General features: G+C 41.7%; 5 protein-coding genes across 5 annotated transcripts; all 5 read left to right on the forward strand.

Annotated features, from left to right (window-relative positions):
• Positions 1-51: 51 nt before the first annotated feature.
• Positions 52-3,656, forward strand: EAF01_004857 (uncharacterized protein; the record flags this gene model as incomplete). The annotated part of the gene is made up of 3 exons (XM_038913111.1): positions 52-126; positions 193-2,569; positions 2,623-3,656. The coding sequence occupies 3 exons, from the start codon at positions 52-54 to the stop codon at positions 3,654-3,656; spliced, it is 3,486 nt and encodes a 1,161-aa protein (XP_038771197.1).
• Positions 3,657-4,687: 1,031 nt separating this feature from the next.
• On the forward strand, positions 4,688-5,848 carry EAF01_004858 (uncharacterized protein; the record flags this gene model as incomplete). Its single annotated transcript, XM_038913112.1, has 1 exon — positions 4,688-5,848. The coding sequence occupies one exon, from the start codon at positions 4,688-4,690 to the stop codon at positions 5,846-5,848; it is 1,161 nt and encodes a 386-aa protein (XP_038771198.1).
• Positions 5,849-7,143: 1,295 nt separating this feature from the next.
• On the forward strand, positions 7,144-8,169 carry EAF01_004859 (uncharacterized protein; the record flags this gene model as incomplete). Its single annotated transcript, XM_038913113.1, has 5 exons — positions 7,144-7,391; positions 7,448-7,671; positions 7,723-7,739; positions 7,868-7,935; positions 7,986-8,169. The coding sequence occupies 5 exons, from the start codon at positions 7,144-7,146 to the stop codon at positions 8,167-8,169; spliced, it is 741 nt and encodes a 246-aa protein (XP_038771199.1).
• Positions 8,170-9,904: 1,735 nt separating this feature from the next.
• EAF01_004860 (uncharacterized protein) lies at positions 9,905-10,577 on the forward strand (the record flags this gene model as incomplete). Its single annotated transcript, XM_038913114.1, has 2 exons — positions 9,905-9,949; positions 10,005-10,577. 2 exons carry the CDS (start codon positions 9,905-9,907, stop codon positions 10,575-10,577), a joined length of 618 nt encoding a protein of 205 aa, XP_038771200.1.
• Positions 10,578-13,518: 2,941 nt separating this feature from the next.
• On the forward strand, positions 13,519-14,941 carry EAF01_004861 (uncharacterized protein; the record flags this gene model as incomplete). Its single annotated transcript, XM_038913115.1, has 3 exons — positions 13,519-14,009; positions 14,078-14,399; positions 14,465-14,941. 3 exons carry the CDS (start codon positions 13,519-13,521, stop codon positions 14,939-14,941), a joined length of 1,290 nt encoding a protein of 429 aa, XP_038771201.1.
• Positions 14,942-17,950: the final 3,009 nt, after the last annotated feature.

The raw sequence follows: 17,950 nt of genomic DNA on the forward strand, positions 1-17,950 counted from the left end.
ACTATTATGCTTAGATATTCATGATCACCACCCTTTACCACACAACCAAATATGGAGTTCTCTGGTGGTAAAAGGGACGTGGTAGATCCTGAAGTTAGAGCTTATGTGAATAGTTTGGTTACAGCTGTAAGTTATAACAATTGTATTGTCTGAAGAGATTCAAGAATTAAACCTAATTCTAACTATTGATAGTTGGGAGGAAGCGGAGCAGATGAAGAGGGACGATACGTTCTGGGAGATGATGCATTGGCATGTTTACGAGATCTCAAAAAATGGCTAAAGCTCTATGACGAGAAAGCGAATCGATTAGACGTTGCAAGATGTCTCGCAGAATCCAATTTGGTAGGAGGAGATCTTCTACAAATCCTCGCAGCATGGCCCGAGAATGCCACGGACGATCGATTGAAGTCGAAGATAGCGCTGGCATGTATGGAATTATTGGTACCATTAACTTGGCCATTGGATAAGAACAAGGAAATGACAGTCAATCACCACCGACACGTACCATATTTGGAGATTGCGCAAGTGGGATATAAGAGGTCGATACTTGGTTTCGATGGAGCAAGAATATTACATACTGCGGTCAGATGCGCACTGCCAGCCATGGCCGTGGATATTGGAGATCGAAGTACAAGAGATGAGGGTATCGTCAAATTGATTTTATACTTTCTGCGGAATATCGCTATGATTGCACCTCCACCAAATGGTCAATATGAAGGCGATGAAACGGAAATCTCACGATCTGCGACAATTGATGCTTTCGACTACCAAGACATATTTCATCTCCTTTTGATGGTGTGTTCAACAATGGGGGCAGAATTCAACACCCAGGACGTTGTGGTCATGGACGTTATCTTCCATTTGGTCAAAGGAGTAGATGTCGAAAAGTTATTCTTCAGCGAGAAGGCCATGGACAATAGCAAAACAGATGAGCTGGTTAGATTACGGAAGAAAGAACAAGCAATGCTTCGAAGTTATCAAACGAATGCTCCCACGAGACATAACCGATTCGGAACTATGGCCTGGATGCAGCGAGATGATGCGAAAATGACCACAATCTCTGGCCAGGCCGCGCTAAGAACGGGAAGAGGAGGACTTGATAAAATGGATAGCACTAAGAAGTTCAAACCGCCTAGGAGAGCAGTCAAGGGAGAAAGTGGACCGCTAGCTTTTGACAATCCAGTTCCTCTCAATGCATCAGCGACGAACAATTTACGGGCATTTGTTGAGGAATTTCTCGATTCTGGATTTAACCCCCTTTTCACTCACCTTCGAAAAGCCATTGACAGAGAAGCTGAAAGAGTGCTTGAATATCATCAACGCCAATTCTTCTACTTGATTTCGTGGTTTCTTGAGGCGGAAAGAGTGAGGAGAAAGAGCAAGAAGCCTTCTAGAAGTAAAGTTCCAGAAGAGGTGGATAGTTTTGCCCTGGTTGCAAGTGTGCTCAATCAAGAGATGTTCATCACACTCAATAGGGCGATGGATCTTAATTTTGAGAACAAAAACTGGTATGATTTGAGTGCAGCCATGAAATGCTTCACTCAAATTCTTCTCACCGTTCAAGAGATGGCAGATTCACCTCTTGAGGCCGACCAGGAAATTGCGGAGAATATTCTGGCACGTATATTCTATGAGGACACAACCCACGAGCGAGTGGCTATGATAACCAGAACCGATAAAGACCAGGGATTTGGTTATCTTGATTCTTGCACAGAGCTTACACATAATTATATGCGTATCCTGGAACAGTACTCGAAACAAAATGTTGATATGCAAGTAAGATCTAGGAGACGCACACGGAGAAAGAAGAAGGCTGCTAAAGATGCAGGAGAAGATATAGGCGATGACAATATAGTTGATGAATCTGATGGTGAAGATGAGGCACGAGCACAGAAAGAATCCTCAGAGCGGAAGTTCGATTATAAACGCTTCGCTGCTAGATTTCTGTCTCAAGGCTGTATCGATACATTTGTCTCTTTCACGAAGTATTATCTTGATCTAAAACCAGCCCAATTGAAGCGAGCTCACAGATTCTTCTACCGAGTAGCCTTCAAGCAAGATATGAGTGTCATGTTGTTTAGAGTCGATATTATACATTTGTTTTATACTATGATCAAAGGTCCAGGAGGCTTAGATCCTCAATCACCTTCTTACAAAGAGTGGGACGAAATGGTAAAGCAACTATTGAAGAAATGCACGAGAAAAATCCAAGAGCGTCCGGAGCTTGTTGTGGAAATGCTCTTTTCTAAAACCAATAGCACTGCGCATTTCTTGGAATATGGCTATGAAAAACAGACGATATCTACAAAACCTAAAGCAGCAGCTGAGTTAGAAGTAAAGGGTGGATTAGAATGGGAGGATCAAATTGGTGTTGCTGTTGCCGCTTTACTTGATAGAAATGAAGCTGAACATATCGAATGGGTTAAGTCGCAACTATCATCTGCAGAGGATGAAAGGAGAAGTTGGGAGGCGGCCAATCAGGCTTTGCAATCCGTTGAGAAAGATCCACTTGTGGAGAATGAAGAGACTCATGCCACAGAGGTCGAACCTCCAAAGGCGCCTTCTATCCGTATGTATCATGATAAAACCATTCGCTTGTCTATATCACTAACACAATTAAAGTTCTCAAACCAGACAATGACGATCGAAAAACGGCTATGTTCAAGAATGGCTATTTGCGCCTATTGGTAAAGCTCGTTGGTCTCACTAGTATTGGACCCGCCGACGACCCCGATGCCTCCTGGTATTTCCCATCGGCAAAGTCAGCAGATCAGATAAAAGAAGCCCTAGATTTAATCAAGAAATTCGAGTTTGCCCCGCCAACCTTCGACGATGGTAAAGGAGCGCTTGACCAGATAAGAAGAGTGTCTGCTGGGATCAACAGGAAACGATCTGCATTCGATGATGATTCAGATGACGGCATTGATAACGATGAAGAAGAAGAGGAACTACTCTTCCAGCCCGGTGGACCTACAGCAATGAAAAAATCAAATGCTTTGAAAGCTCTAAAGAAAAGTCGAAGAAGACGCAGAAAGGATGGAAGTGATGAACCCGAAAGTCGCGGGCTAACAGATGAGCAAATTGAAGCTCGGGCAGCAGCTAGAAGAGCGAGAGAGTTAGAAAAGAACCGCAAAATTAAGAGTGAACTATATGTTCATGATAGTGACGATGACAAAGAGAATGATCGAATATTCTTTGAAGCAGAGGAGAGGCTTAGGCAGCAGAATAAGATAACTATCATGAAGGAGTTATTGGGGGTCGGTCAGCAAAGGGAAAGTGGAAAGAAGAGGATGGCAGGTGCGTTAGAAGGGGAGGGAGACGGAGATAGCGATGAAGTTATGGCTATGACCTCGAACAAAAAGAGGGCAAGCAGCGCGATTTCGCTGGATAGTGATGAAGAGGGTGGTGTAGGTGCAAATGATCCAGAATCCGAAGAGGAAGAAGCAGATAATACGGACACTCCAATATCGAGTCCACATAGATCAGCAGAGCCAAAAAGGCGCAAAGTGTTGAGCGATGACGATGATGATGAGCCTTTGGCGAAAGATGCGATGGAGATAGATGATGAGGATGAAGAAAATATTGTACCAGTGGCGAATTCAAGGAGACCGAGAGTTAGAGCAGGCTTTATTATGGATAGTAGTGACGATGAATGATAGGGCTTAGCTGCATAGCTTACTTTGCGTGGATTACTGGACACCATGGCGTTAAAAATTTGGGCACAGCATTGGGAATCATGATTTAAGAGTCGATACTTTAGGATTATGAGTTACTGTAATGAATGGCCATCTCAGAATGGCGTTTCTGATGATTGCGAGGAATGTGTCCCTGACTATCGTTCTTGATTTTGTATTTGGATATGTGCTCATATTACGTTGGAATCTCTATTTGATTGGGCAAGTGCTCAATCATTATTAACCTACTTATTCGCTTGTTCATGTGCAGAGTTCACGCGATTTTCGGTTTACCAGTTTATTCTATGTCAATTTAAATCAATGAGAGAATTTCGCAATAAGAATTTCCGACCATTCGATTCAACTTCTTTTCATCATGTAGCATAGATATTTCGTTGAAGAAGCTGTTATAGCATACATGAATTCGGTGTCATGATTTTTGTGTTGAAGGCTAAAGTTCGTCGGAGATTGTAGTGTCTGCCGTTGCTTCCTCAAGCTGATAGCAATCAATGTTAGTTGAATATATACATGTACATACAGAACCCCCAATAGTATATCTTTAATGGCTACAAAAGACTCGAAGTAGAGCCTCAATGTTTTATTTGAAGTCAAATTTCGAACGGTACAAATATAGGCCTATTCGGAGTTTCGAAAGAAACGAGAATCCTCGGAAAACGACGCCATTTAAATTGATCCGCTAATATTCGGGTTGGTATCAATAACGAAGCCAAAAGGATCGATCAGGATCTTTTAAGAATGACGTGAAATTCACGTTGAATATTACAGGGAGATCTAGGTGGATGTTTCATTGAAAGCTACCTAGGTAGCTACTGTAGCACGGACCATTTGCTCGTTTGCCTAAGATGTATTTTCCCATCCATCATCTAGACCTATTCCCTATATTTTGTATTTGTTCGACTTCTTTACTTTGCACCCAAAAGTCTACCTGCTATTCCTAGCATAAGACATCTTCTATACTAAGCTTCTGGCTGATACAATTTCACCTGATTATTATGGCAGACACCAACACACAATCGCTTCAACGGCAACGGCAACAGCAAACCATGATTCAAGCTCGCCGGCAACAGATGCAAATGATGGCTGCTCAGCAACAGCAACAGCAAAATCAAAAGAATTCTATGGAAGTGAATATAAAGACCGACAGCAGAGATAGAAGTAGGATACACTTCCAACCCCAATCTCAAACTATGGGTACATCACATGACGACCTCCCATTTCAACCCGCCGATATGATCTTCACCAACGTAGGATTTCCAAATTCCAAGCCTGGTATTGTAGGTTCTTATGAGACTGCGTGCAGAAAGGGTTCTCTTCCTGCAGTTCAACCCATCATAAGAGCTGAGACCCGCACCGCTTATTTTCTCAACCATGGTCTCAACCTCGCTCTACAGAATGGGAATAATGAAGTTGCCAGATATCTCCTGTCATCTGGAGCGCCAATTGCCCGAGTGACACCAGCTCATATATTATCCGCACCTTCCTCCCGACAAATTCCACTTTTTGAGCTGCTTTCTGAGTTTGGCTGGACGCCTAACACTCCCGGATTTTATGGTCGAGTTCTCCTTCCTGAGATCGTTACCAATATTCCTCTCCTCCGTTGGTTTCTCTCCCACGGGGCAAACCCCAACCTCGGTTCTCAACGTCTTCATCACGCTCGATTAGGAGATCCCGAGATAAATTCCTGCGCTACTCTGGAATCTGCAGCACGCAAAGCAGATGTAGAAACCGTGCGCCTACTCCTAGAACACGGAGCCAAGATTGAAAACGGATATCCTTTGCACTATGCTGCAGGCTCATGCCCTCCAGGAGCAAACCCACATATGGCTCTCGTGACTCCAAGTACAGAATTCGATATTAGTCGAATTCCAGTTATGGAGCTATTGGTCTCCCATGGTGCAAATGTAAACCAGAAGGAAGAATCAAGATATATGGGACCTGGTTATCCGATTGTGTATGCGGTTATGGCGGGAGCGGTAGAGAGAGTGTGTTGGCTTTTAGAGCAGGGCGCCAATCCGGAGTTGGGGGGTTCGTATGGGAGTGCGGTGAGCTATGTGGAGGTGATGGGAAGTGAGGAGATGAGAAGTGTCGTAGTGGAGGGTGTGAAAGCAAGGAGGTGGATAAAGGATGAAAAGGAGGCGGATTCTTCGCAATGATCATGGATAGTTCAATGGCGATCGATCAAGAGTATTTACCCATGTATACTGGTCCAATCGGGAAGAGATTCACACGTTATTTTTGGTTGAGAAAGAAACGCCGTGACTGTAAAATGTTGTCCTTTTTCCCAAGGGCAACGACGTTGATCAAGTGGTACAAGCACCATCTTACTTTTGAGTCAGGATTTCTAATAGTGCGGAATGTAGTTCATCCATCAAGAGCTTAGAAATCGTCAAAGTCCATGAAAATTTGAAAAGATCACAAATGCCAAGGCGATTCTAATTGTCGGTTTGATTCGGTGTGAAATAATATCCCGCTCTCACCTAGCAGAATCCAACCACATGAACCTCGTCAATTACACAATACGTAACGAGCTTACTTGTATTCTGTTCAATCACCATTCATGTCCCATGTATTAGGTAAATTCGTAAAAGATACCCTGAATGTAATCTTCATGCAAAGCTTTTAGATGTCCTTTCTAAAGATACATTCATCAACATGACACACCTTCAACTACCTTACCACCCCCAATCTGACTCCTCACACAACACTCTTCTTACCTTGTACCACCCACTACCCCTTAAATCTCCATCAAAATCAAAGCCTCATCATATTACGCCAAGCACGCCCGTGACGATCAACAGCTTACCTTACATGTACTTCCTTCCCTCATCATCATCATCACATGAACTTCTAAATTCATCATACGAAAGAATCACTACATCTCTCGCTTCACAGGATTCCATCCATACCATACCATTACCTTTCAATCCTGAAACACGGTACAGTATTTTCGCAGTCAATAAGGCTGAGAATCTCTCGCGATGAGCCACTGCTGAGGAGGCGTAAACAAATTTCCACCACCCACCACAAGTACGAAAATAGGAATCGCATAAGCTGATAACCTTGGGGAATCCTCTTTGTGTAAATTTTGAGTTTGATGCATACAATTAAGCTGGAAGGAATGGAATGTGTGCTGTGCTTATATTTCGTGTTGATTTTACTCGATTTTGTGAATGTGATGTGAGGGGCGGGCTGTGGTGTTACAGCTGAATTGAGTGTATGATGTAAATCTGAGTGCGCGTTCCTGGAGGAATATTTGATGGGAGGTTTTATATGTCAAGAGGGATACAATGGGTAGGTTTAGGGTATATAATGATTGTGTTCGAGAGATGTGAGGTTTGTTTATTGCTATAACAATCATCCGTTTCATTTCTGTTGCTTTGATAAAATCTTCATTTGATCTCAGACAATTTCATCTTCCCATTTCATAAATTTATAACCCGTTGTGATCATGCAGTTCAAAACAATTGTTCCCGTAGTAGCTCTACTGTCTCTACAATTCTCCTCTGCTCTAGCTGCCCCAGTAGCAGAAGCAGAGACAGTGGACACCTCCTTTGAACTCGAAAAACGTATCGGTACCGACGCTGGAGACGGAACAAAAGCAAACCCATACATTTTCAACATTGACTGCGCTGGCGTCGAAGAAGTATGCGAGGCTCAATGTGCTGCAATTCTTTGTTTCAAATCGCCTTCATTGTTGTGAGTTTGCTTGCCATGTATGTATCGTTTATAAATAGCTTGCTCACAGAAAATAGGACATATGGAGGACCAGGATCTAATACCGCGCAGAGAACAGCAAGTGGTGCCGGATCAGACCCTTTCAGACCTCCCATAGCAACATTGGTTGGGGGCTCAAAAATTGATTTATCAGCGTTGAAACAATCCACTTGGACTAGTCCAGAAGATACCACCAATGCATCCGCCAAAGAGGGTGGCATAGGTTGTCTCATCGCACCTGTCGATCCAGGCCATAACACAAGTTAGTTTCTTTTTCTTCCAGTTATGGTAACAAAACTAACATGTATATCAGAGGAGGGATCTCGAGTTGTAAGCTATTCCAATTTTCCTTTATTGACCATGAAGCTCTACATGAAGCTCTATTCTCTATATCAAAAACATACCACACTGCACTCGAAAAATATCTCCTCATGTGGTCACTAACCCTCATTTAATAGTCCGGGCAAATCAGTCACTACAAAGCCAAGAAAGACGAATACTTCAAGAAGAAGTACCACAACGCCGGGTAAGACAAGCCATCTAGTCTTCGCATCACCAACTAACACCAATTTGTAGTAAATTCTGTACAGCACTAGATACAGGAAAAGCAGCAGACACAGTTTGCAAAAACGCAGCTTCGACCGATCCAGTCAACTTCATGTATCGAAGAACATCCAAAAAGATTGGGAACTCACTCCTTTGGCAACACCTCAAGTACGGAACTGACACATGGGCTGTTAACTTCCCCGGATATACTTGAATGTTTGAATGATACCAAAATTTGGTGGGTGATCAAACTGCTATGCCTTGCATAGAGTTTGAGAAGTTGAGGGTTTATGTTTCGGGAAGGAATTGATTTCGAATTTTCTTCACACTTGCGCTATTTAGGTAGACCTTTTCGTGATTTTTGCTTGGGTTGTTTTGTTGCATTGTTGCAATGGCGAGAGATATGGTATGCGGGCATATAGAATTACCAGAACAGAATGATGAACTCACATTCTTTCCAAATCTTTCTGAATCTTGGATCTTACTATTCAATGCTTTGGGCCTGGCACGAAGAATTTGTCATACGCCTGGGTCATCTACTCCGGTCCTTACGAAATAACGCCTTTCGTGGATCATCTTCAAGACAAATTGTCGTACAAGAGCTGTAATGACAGTTGGGCATGCATGATAGGTAGGTATATCAATCTGATACCGGATCATACTTCCGTGGAAATGATTCGCTCTAGGGGAACCGGAGCTTCATTCCGATCCATACATGAAAAAGGAACATTGAGCGTGCTAGGGACGTAAACGATCTCACTCCTGAACATTTCTGTCGTGATTTGAAGGATTATGAAAATTGACAACGTAGTGACGCTCTAGAGTTCTTGATTTGGAATGAAGAGTGACATCTCAAGGAAGGAGATTCGCAGGGAGCTGCATTATACCCAAATTCGATCCCATGTCAGCCGTTTGAAGAAGTCCAATCATCAATCTCGTACAGCTTTACCGTGAGCTTCTGCATTTAACAAGATTCGGTGCATCAGCTAACAGATCTTGAGTATGGGTGAATAGTTTGAAAGAGGTCGACAGTGTCGGCTCTAGAGATGAATGTCTTTTCTGCCCTCAGACAACTAACCTAGGCTCAGCTAGGGTGGTGGCAGAATCAATGCAGCGAGGCAAATACTAGCGCATTAACGTTCCGAAGTTTATGCGAAACGGACATTGACATGCAGCTAGTTGTCTGTTCATTTATCTGCTACTAACAATATCCATATGGATACCTAGGAAGGCGTAAAACATCAGACGGCGCCAATGGTTCCTTCGCTGTGCCGCTTGCTTGCTTGCGAAATCCCTTGATATAATGTTTTCTGCTTACAGTACATGGACACCTCTTATGTCATAGCAATATGCAGCCACTTCAGTCTGCCTTGCAACTTCTTGGCCACTCCTTTAGCAATTGCCAGCAAAATCTTGCAAGAAAGACGATGCAATAGCGAGAACAATCAGTGATTGTCACTCACGTAGAAGGTCATCTAGCCTCGCAAAAAAAACAAAAAATTCTTCTAGCGGCCTAGGCTTGCAAACGATATATCTAATATCATTCGAGTGTATTGAGCTCGAATCCAGAAGATTCCCTCCACCCACAGTATCGTGGCTAATTGCCAGCTGAAACCGGAGGATCTTTTGTGCCTATTAATGGAAGTTTTCAACACCATGTCTTGAATTCAGACGTCAAAGGTAAGATGCATCATCTCAGTCAGAGTGAATCCTGCATGTGTTACGTAAGCACAGCCTCTGAGCCTCTGACGTTCTTTATTGTACTGCCTCAAATATCGATCAGCCTTCCTTTGGTAATTTCTATACAAAATCCCCAAGTTCCTCCTCCAATCTACAACCAAAATCTAAAAGTGAGCCTTAAAGACTAAATCTCTTGTGGCTTCAGCGTGACGCGCATTTCTAGTCATCAGATATCTTGAGACCAGTCAGTTCACTCCGAATCCGAAGATATGGGTACTTTTCTGGTCTTTTGCACGGCTCAAATACCCAATGAGGTAAGTCACGCAGTTCTATTGACAATCGAATACACATTAAACTCTTCATTCACAGACACTTTCAGCATTCGTAACGCAATCTACCCGGGCCAAAAGCGCACCCGAAAGCCCCTGGATCCTCCAAAAATCACCGGATGAAGATGTGCATGGACCTGAACTTACTCTTCCTCTACCAGGCCCATCATTCACCACTGGTTTTCAAGATGCATCTCCTGAGACCTTACAAAAGTTCATGATGGAAAATGTCGTTGACCGTCACAACTTTCCCGACTTTGAGGGTGGAATCGAATGGAATCAATTTGTAGTTCTGGATCTCCAAAGTGCAGAGGACGAAAGTACTTGCTTGGTTTATCATTGCGTGAAACGCATGCCAGAGGGTTCGGCGGAAGATGAATGGGATGAAAAGAAGCTCGTCAGTGAATGGAAGGTCTGGCGCGTCAAGTTTCTCGTGGCATGGTGGTTGATTAGTGGACTGTGTATGAATGACCAAGCTCTGTTCCAGGTTTTCGAAGATGCGAAGGATACATTTACGGACGAAGATGGCGTGTTGCAGATGCCATATCTGGAGAATGATGAGTATGAATATCCGGATTTGGAGGATCGTGTCCCATGGGGACCAGCTCCTTAGACGAAAAGTCTTCGGTTGTACCTATCTAGTTCCAGTGAGGATACTCTTCACGAAATACAAGTATGAATCATAAGAATGGCTAATGGTTATTCTCGTCTATCGACCATCATGCATGATATCAGTCTAGCAATGTTCCGCCACCTGGTAGTGTTGTCCTCCTCCCCATTCACAAACTAGTGATATCACAAGCATCAAATCATGCCATTCTTGGTTTTTGTTCCATGCATTCAAATGCCTCATCACCACGCCCAACTCTGAGCAAGAAGAGATCAGCATCGGGTGCTTCAATGACGTTTCGATAGACCGTCGCAAAATCATGACAATTTCAAATCGGATATCTTCCTAAAATGCAACCCTCAGTAATTCTCCGAAGAGCATTGACCGTTACTTAATAGACTTACACTTACTGTACTAATATACAATTACGAATGATTTCCGCGGAGAATTTTGGTACCTTACTGTCGGTATTCTTTCTTCTTGTATGAGACAACAATGCAACTATAGATTTACGACATTCATTATCGAATATGTGTTAGCTGTGTGTATAGACGATTCATTTGAACCAAAACTAATCCTTCTATAGAATCATTTTCCTTGGAGCTACTCCACAACACTAACCTGTGTTCAGACTGCCGGTACGTCTTAAGGTCCCTCGACACTACGAGTAGTTAGCTATAGTACAGAACTCTCACTTGGGTTCTTCCCTTTACCCCTCTTCCTGTTTTCTTGTCTCGGAATCTTTCCGCGGTTGATCTCCCTCGGAGAATTGTCGTGAGTATCGTAGATGCTATACATTCCGACTTCTCAAATCTAGTCGGCGGCCTAGGTGGATATCGCGAACAAAAGAAATCTACATGCACATTATGTATCGTCTCGTACGGTATCAAATGATCCAATTTTTCTCAACACTGCTTCATCGTATTTCAAGGGTCGGCACTAAAAGGTCTCGAGCGTATACAGACTTTGAATTTCAATACATCATCATTGGGGCCAAATGAGTTGGGACGAAAAAGAAATGGTACAAGCAGAAGTCAAGGGTTCACGGATCGGAAAATCGAGAAAAAATCTCTCGATGCACGCTGATTCCTGATTTTTCTCCCAAGTAAATAGAGATAGAGGGAACTAGAGGGGTAAGAGGCTAGCGACAATGTCCTTTGGCGGTCTGACCACAAGCTTGGAGACGATGCGTCAAATAATATGCGGGAATAGACGAAGAATAGAAAAAACAAAACTAAGATAATCTTTCAGTAGATCCTGAAGTGGGGTTTGTGAAGTAGCTTTTCCAAGAGCTAGATGAGGAAACATGCAGAATCTCTTGTGGGAAAAGAAACATATATGCAGACTAGACAGATCTAGCTCGAGCAGTAAACGAGAAACGGTCAAGATCCCAGACGGGGAGAGACATAACTGGGGATCTACCAGATGTGATCAAAATTTCGTAGATAATGCATGCGCTGTTTTCATGCTTCTTTCTCTTTGACAGTATCTCCACCGGTGCAGGTGCAACTGCACGGGCCTACAGATCGTCGAGGGAGGCCAAGATGTGGACGAGCCGAGGTGGGCTCCCACAGACGTCTATCATCATTGATCATTATGCTAGTTATAAGCAAAGCACTGTCAAAAATTGAGATGCCGAAAAATGGGGCATTACTAAGGCCGATTGGCGAGTAATTCTCATGACGCCATGACTGGTGCTCAATTCAATCTATCGTCTGTAAGTAATATCCTCATCTTTGTGCAACCGGACCGTCAGAATCGTTGTCAAACTGCAGCATATCTAGGTGTTTTACAACCCCCAAAAGAAAGTGTTGGACGCCCTGTTGTGTTTCGGATATAAAATCACGTTGATCATATTCGACGATTCCAGAGTGTTGGGATTCTGGGGACCGAAGTTCGAAGTAGAAAAGCTTGCGAAAGACCCCTTTCATTTCTTTTCCCCTTTCGGCGTTAAATCGGTGGTCACATCGAGCCCTATGCATCAACGATCCTTGAGGGTGCATTACACTCGGCACTTGACTCTTTAGTTGCTTTTTTCTACAACGTACAGCGATGCGAGTCGTCAACCTCTAGAATATACGAATCCTGATTCATTTGGTGAGTCCTTCATCTTCAAGATTTCCGGTTTTGAAAGGAGGAAATAACATTGTTGCCGGTACCACAGCCTGTAACGCTAGACGAATACGATCTCTCGTTGATTATTTTAGCCGTCCAGAACCATGCCCTATTCATACTTCTGAAGCTAATGCCCGCACTTTGGCAGTGCCCAACAACCTTATCCGGGGAATCTATCAATACAACGCCGTACGCAATCTTCATTCGTCTACTACTGCCCAACAGGAGAAGATCGTACGTTTTGCCCGCTTTCTCAGGGACTTTTCCCTCATTGAAAGGGACCTTACATCGTCCACATCCCGAGAACTTTATCAAACCACCTCCGTTAAATGCTCGAGACTAGCTCCATGCTTGAACTTTATATCAAGTAGTCACCGTTCTTCGAAGCAAGATATAGGCATCCGTGCTCAAAGTCTAGAGGAAAACAGGAAATCCTGAATGATATTCTCAATATGAGAATATGACATTAGCCTTGTGGATGATTGGAGATCTGCCAATGTCATTGAGCGTTGATGGGTAAAATTTGAGGGTTCGTGACACAAAGATTGAGTTTCAACAATAAATCTGGTGGCCTGCAGTGGTTGAGAAGCATATGTTATTGAAGTCTGTGTGTCCAAGACTACCTTCCATCCCGCCCCCCCTACAGATTTTAGTATATCAAGGTGGAGTTCCCTTGCGTTGGGCACGGATCTTTCCTTTGATACTTTTTTGGAGCCGCAGTAGTGAGCTGTTCGCACTGTTACTTTCTTGTTTGACCGTTTCTCTACGACTATATACTTCAAATAATGTACCTTCATCTTGCCTTAATGTCGACCACATGTTCTTCAAGATGCAACTTCCCTCTCCTGAGATCCTCGCCTCTTGGCCAGTCCCGAACTACACCAATCCTATAACGCGAGGGAATGGAGTTTTAATCGTCACTTCTATTCTATTTCCTCTGGCTTTATCTATGATAATCATCAGACTTTACACTCGACTTGTTATGTCAAAGAGTTTCGGATTAGATGATTGGCTCATAATTGCAGCAATGCTGCCATCGACATCATTTGCTATCCTCGCCATTCTCGCCGAGAAAAAATTCCGCTTCAATCGACATATATGGGATGTTCCGTTCAATCGGGTTACCTTTGGTCTACAATACGTTATAATCACGCAAATCGTTTTCACACTTGGCCAAACTCTCACAAAATGTTCCATGTTGGCATTATACTACCGAATTTTATCAAGCGGGAGAAGTTTTAAGATCATGACTATCGCGGCTTCCATTATAATCGCCGTTCAAGGCCTTCTATTCATCATCGTTACTATTTTTCAATGCCGGTTAGTAGACTCACATGTTGATGTCTGTTTGGGGTCACATGAATATCAATGACTGACTGAGACACCAGACCACCCTCTCATTACTGGCTTATAACGTTCGCTCCTCAGCCAGAATGCATCAATGAAACTCTTCATGTCACGATTGCTGGAACCATCAATACTATAACTGACTGTATCGTCGTTTTATTCCCAATACCAAAAATGCTCCGATTGCAGATCTCTCAACGTCAACGACTCATCATTATTTTCCTCTTCGGTGCCGGATTTCTCGTTTGTGTCGCTGGGGCTGTGAGAACATACTACACTTATGCAGAATTGGTTTCATCGGATATGACATGGGACACTTATCATGTTTGGATAAGTAGTACCGTTGAGCTTTATGTTGGTATAGTAAGTATCTCCATTTTATCTTCACGTCACAGGATATAAATTGAACAGTTCTAACAAAATTTCAGATTGGCGCGTCCGTTCCTGCCACAAAACCTTTTTTCACACGTTACATACCTTTTATTCTTCCTCGCTCTTTACTTTCCAACCGAAGCGACCATTACGCTATATCTTCGGCAGACAAGGGACCTTTCTCAGGATCCACAACAGTCGCTACTCCAAGAGCCTCTCGTACCTCACGAAAACTCTCACACGATGATCTTGAATTAGGCAATATTCGAGAGCGAGAAAACAGATCAACAAGACGCTCAAGAAATCTAGATGCGATTGAAGAGATTGGGAGTGATGCCAGCATTTCGAGTTTTATGAGAATGGCAGCTGAGGGTGAAAGAAGGAGTAGTGATGAATGTAAAAGCGACAAAACTGGGATAGGAAAGAGAGATAGTGAAGATACCTTCCGCTACACGACGAATTCCAAAGATGAATCAACCGACGAAAGGGATTTGGGTATGGCAGCGCAATACAAGCCGCGATGTTCTGTGTGAAGAATAGCGGGGCTTGGTCGAGTACGCCAAGGTGTTTTTGAAAATTTATATCTAGCTATCTAAGGAGTCAAAGGGACGTCAAGGAAACGGTCGGTTGATGAACATACCCAATTCTCTGAGAGATTGAGCAACGAAATTCGATATTTGTAATGATATCTGTATATAGTATAGTTTTGTGCTGGGAACAATAATTCTACAGTGTAATTTTTTTTCTTACAGAATCTCCCGGAGATAATTTGTGATTTCCACTTTTCATTCGCCGACCTTCACATAAACTAATGTGTTTCTAACTACTTTGAACTCTGCAGCAGCTATTCATCACGGACTTTCCCTTCTTTACCGAACGCCTCATTAGTTCCTCCTACTTCCAAACTGCCATCGGTACTTCCCATCACTTTTCGTCTGACGAATCATGTAATTTATGAATATACTTTGCGTCAGGGATTTTATTGCAGATCGTACGAGATCTGATCTGATCTCTGATCTGATCTGGTCTAGGTAGTGGCTGCTTATCAAATCTTATGCTTCAGTACCTAAGGTTATTCACATCGATTACCAATTGCATTACATGGTATACCACCAAATCGATGGAGATACCGCACTTCGTACTCTCATATTGATATGATATTTATCCTGTGAATCTAGAGTATTATTAGTAGCAGCTATCCTCAAATTTTCATTTTGTCTGATTCGCTTAATCTATTAATTTACCGCCCTTTTATTATTTAAGTTGAGTATTCACTACTAAAAATGACAGAAAACTTTCTCATTTATAAATAGAATTCATTAAAATTTTGTATATATATAATTCAAATCATTCCAAGCTTGTTTTGAAATTTTGAAATTTTTACGATTTTCCTAGATGAAAATCTAGCTTTAGAATATCGATTGTTAAATTTATATAGAAATCATTATGTGTAAATTTCAATTTTTATTTAAATTTCAATTTTTATTTAAATTTCAATTTTTATTTAAATTTCAATTTTTGTTAAAATCTTTGATAATCTTTTATTAAAAATTATAAAAAATGTGATGAATTACAAAGTATTACAAGAAGAAGAAAGTTCATCTGATTGTCCTCTATATCTAAGATAATCTAATTAAGCTATAATTATAAGTAGGTATTTTAATACCCTACCGAGAGTAGCTTCGGTCCTCGAAGTCGAATCTCCTCTTATCGTGATTAAATTGTATAACATTATAACGTAAATACTATAACGATTTGCGCCGGTTATTATCCGATAGTACTCGTTTCTTTACAAAAAATCAAGAATTTATTTTTTATTATAAATTCATAGTATATTCAATCTAAGAGATTAAAAAAATCAAAGGAATTCCAATAAATAAGTATTTATAGAAGTATTTTCGAATTTATAGAGATTATTAATCTCTATTTAATATTTCTCTTTATAACTATTTAGTTTTTTAAATTTTAAAACAAACCTTTATACAAATTAAAGCTTAAAACTTTCAAAAAATAATTAGTTTCTTGTTATCAATTATAATTAAAAGTTATTAAAGATTTAAATGGGGTTTTAAATTTATATATAATTCTTAAATAGATTTGAAAATCGATATTTCAAAGCTTCAGAAATCAATCTAGAAAAATCCTAAAAATTTGAAAACTTTAAAATAAGCTTAAAATGATCTGAGTTATATGTGTATCAATTTTCAATTTTCAATATTCTTTTTTAATAGAAATATTAATAAGCCGAAAAAGCGCTTTATGATATAAAAGGGTGGCTCAAAACAGGGGTGGCCAGAGAATAGGGTACCCGACTTACTCCCCGGTTATCAATACTCCTTATTCATGCATGCGTTCACATCTAGACTTCATTTTTAGTTTTCTACTCTTCTACAATCAGATTTCTCCCACACATATCCTTTTCAACGTAATTAATCACTCTCGCCCCGAAAATTAGCTTGCGAATCCCATACAGTAAGTTGCGTGTGGCGTTATCCCACATTCCTCTCGTTTCCGTCCGTCCGTCCGTCCACCTAGAAGTTAGAACGGGATTGCATCTGTAAAGTGTGTCCACCTGTGTAGATAGATTGAATATATGAATTGGGTGGAGTGATATAGATACCTGGGTAAGAAAGTATAACTATAGGATGTTGTCCTTGCTATAACTGTAATTGTTAGGGTAAGGAAATATACAACAGAGGGGAAAGCATCTACATGGCTCTGAATCTGTTTTAGTCGAGACCTGGACTCAGGTAGGTTGATCTCAATAGCCAGCGGTTGGGATAGCTCAACATCTTTGCAGATAGTCGAGCTCGAAAATTCGTATCTGAGCAATACCATGAGCATTGGATTATCAATAGTTTACAAACATATCACAACACCATTTTTTAATTCTGCGGAATGGCTATATCCCCACTGAATTCCCCGCTCGATATGTCCGCTGCGTTACAGCTCCGTAAATATTCTCACCTATATATTCCAGTGATTCAAATCTACTATATACCACATTCTTCTACTTCTAACTACCACCGAGAGTAAAACCATATCTTCATCCACGCCCTCCACTCCCTTCTCCCCTCCCTCTTCCACCACTTCCCCCTCACCCAAGAATCCACCCTCCATTCTACTCCCCCCGCCCCCACCCCCAAAAACGAATAAACCAGATTTCCACACCATCATCCGCGATACATATATTGCCTAGATCAAGATAATTACCATTTTATCTATCAACTTACTCTTACCACCGCTGCTCGAAACATCATGAAGTAGGAACAGGTTCCAGGATATATTTCCTATTTACCCTCGCTCTCACAAGTGATTTGGGATTGATAGGGCAGGGAAGGAAAAGTAATCGCGTCGGAAAGAAAGCGGGAGAGGAGAGTGATTCGGTATATTGAGTCTGATGAGGGGAATGTATCAGGAACATCAAGAGATGATATTCCACTTGATTTGCTGGCGCTGGATAGTATATGTGGTATGGTATTCGTAATAACATTAATATAGAAAAGGGTATTCTGAACTTCTGATAACTCTTTAATTTGGAC

This window comes from Botrytis porri (genome assembly GCF_014898465.1).
Source record: "Botrytis porri strain MUCL 3234 chromosome Unknown BPOR_006, whole genome shotgun sequence".
Classification (NCBI taxonomy): Eukaryota; Fungi; Ascomycota; class Leotiomycetes; order Helotiales; family Sclerotiniaceae; genus Botrytis; species Botrytis porri.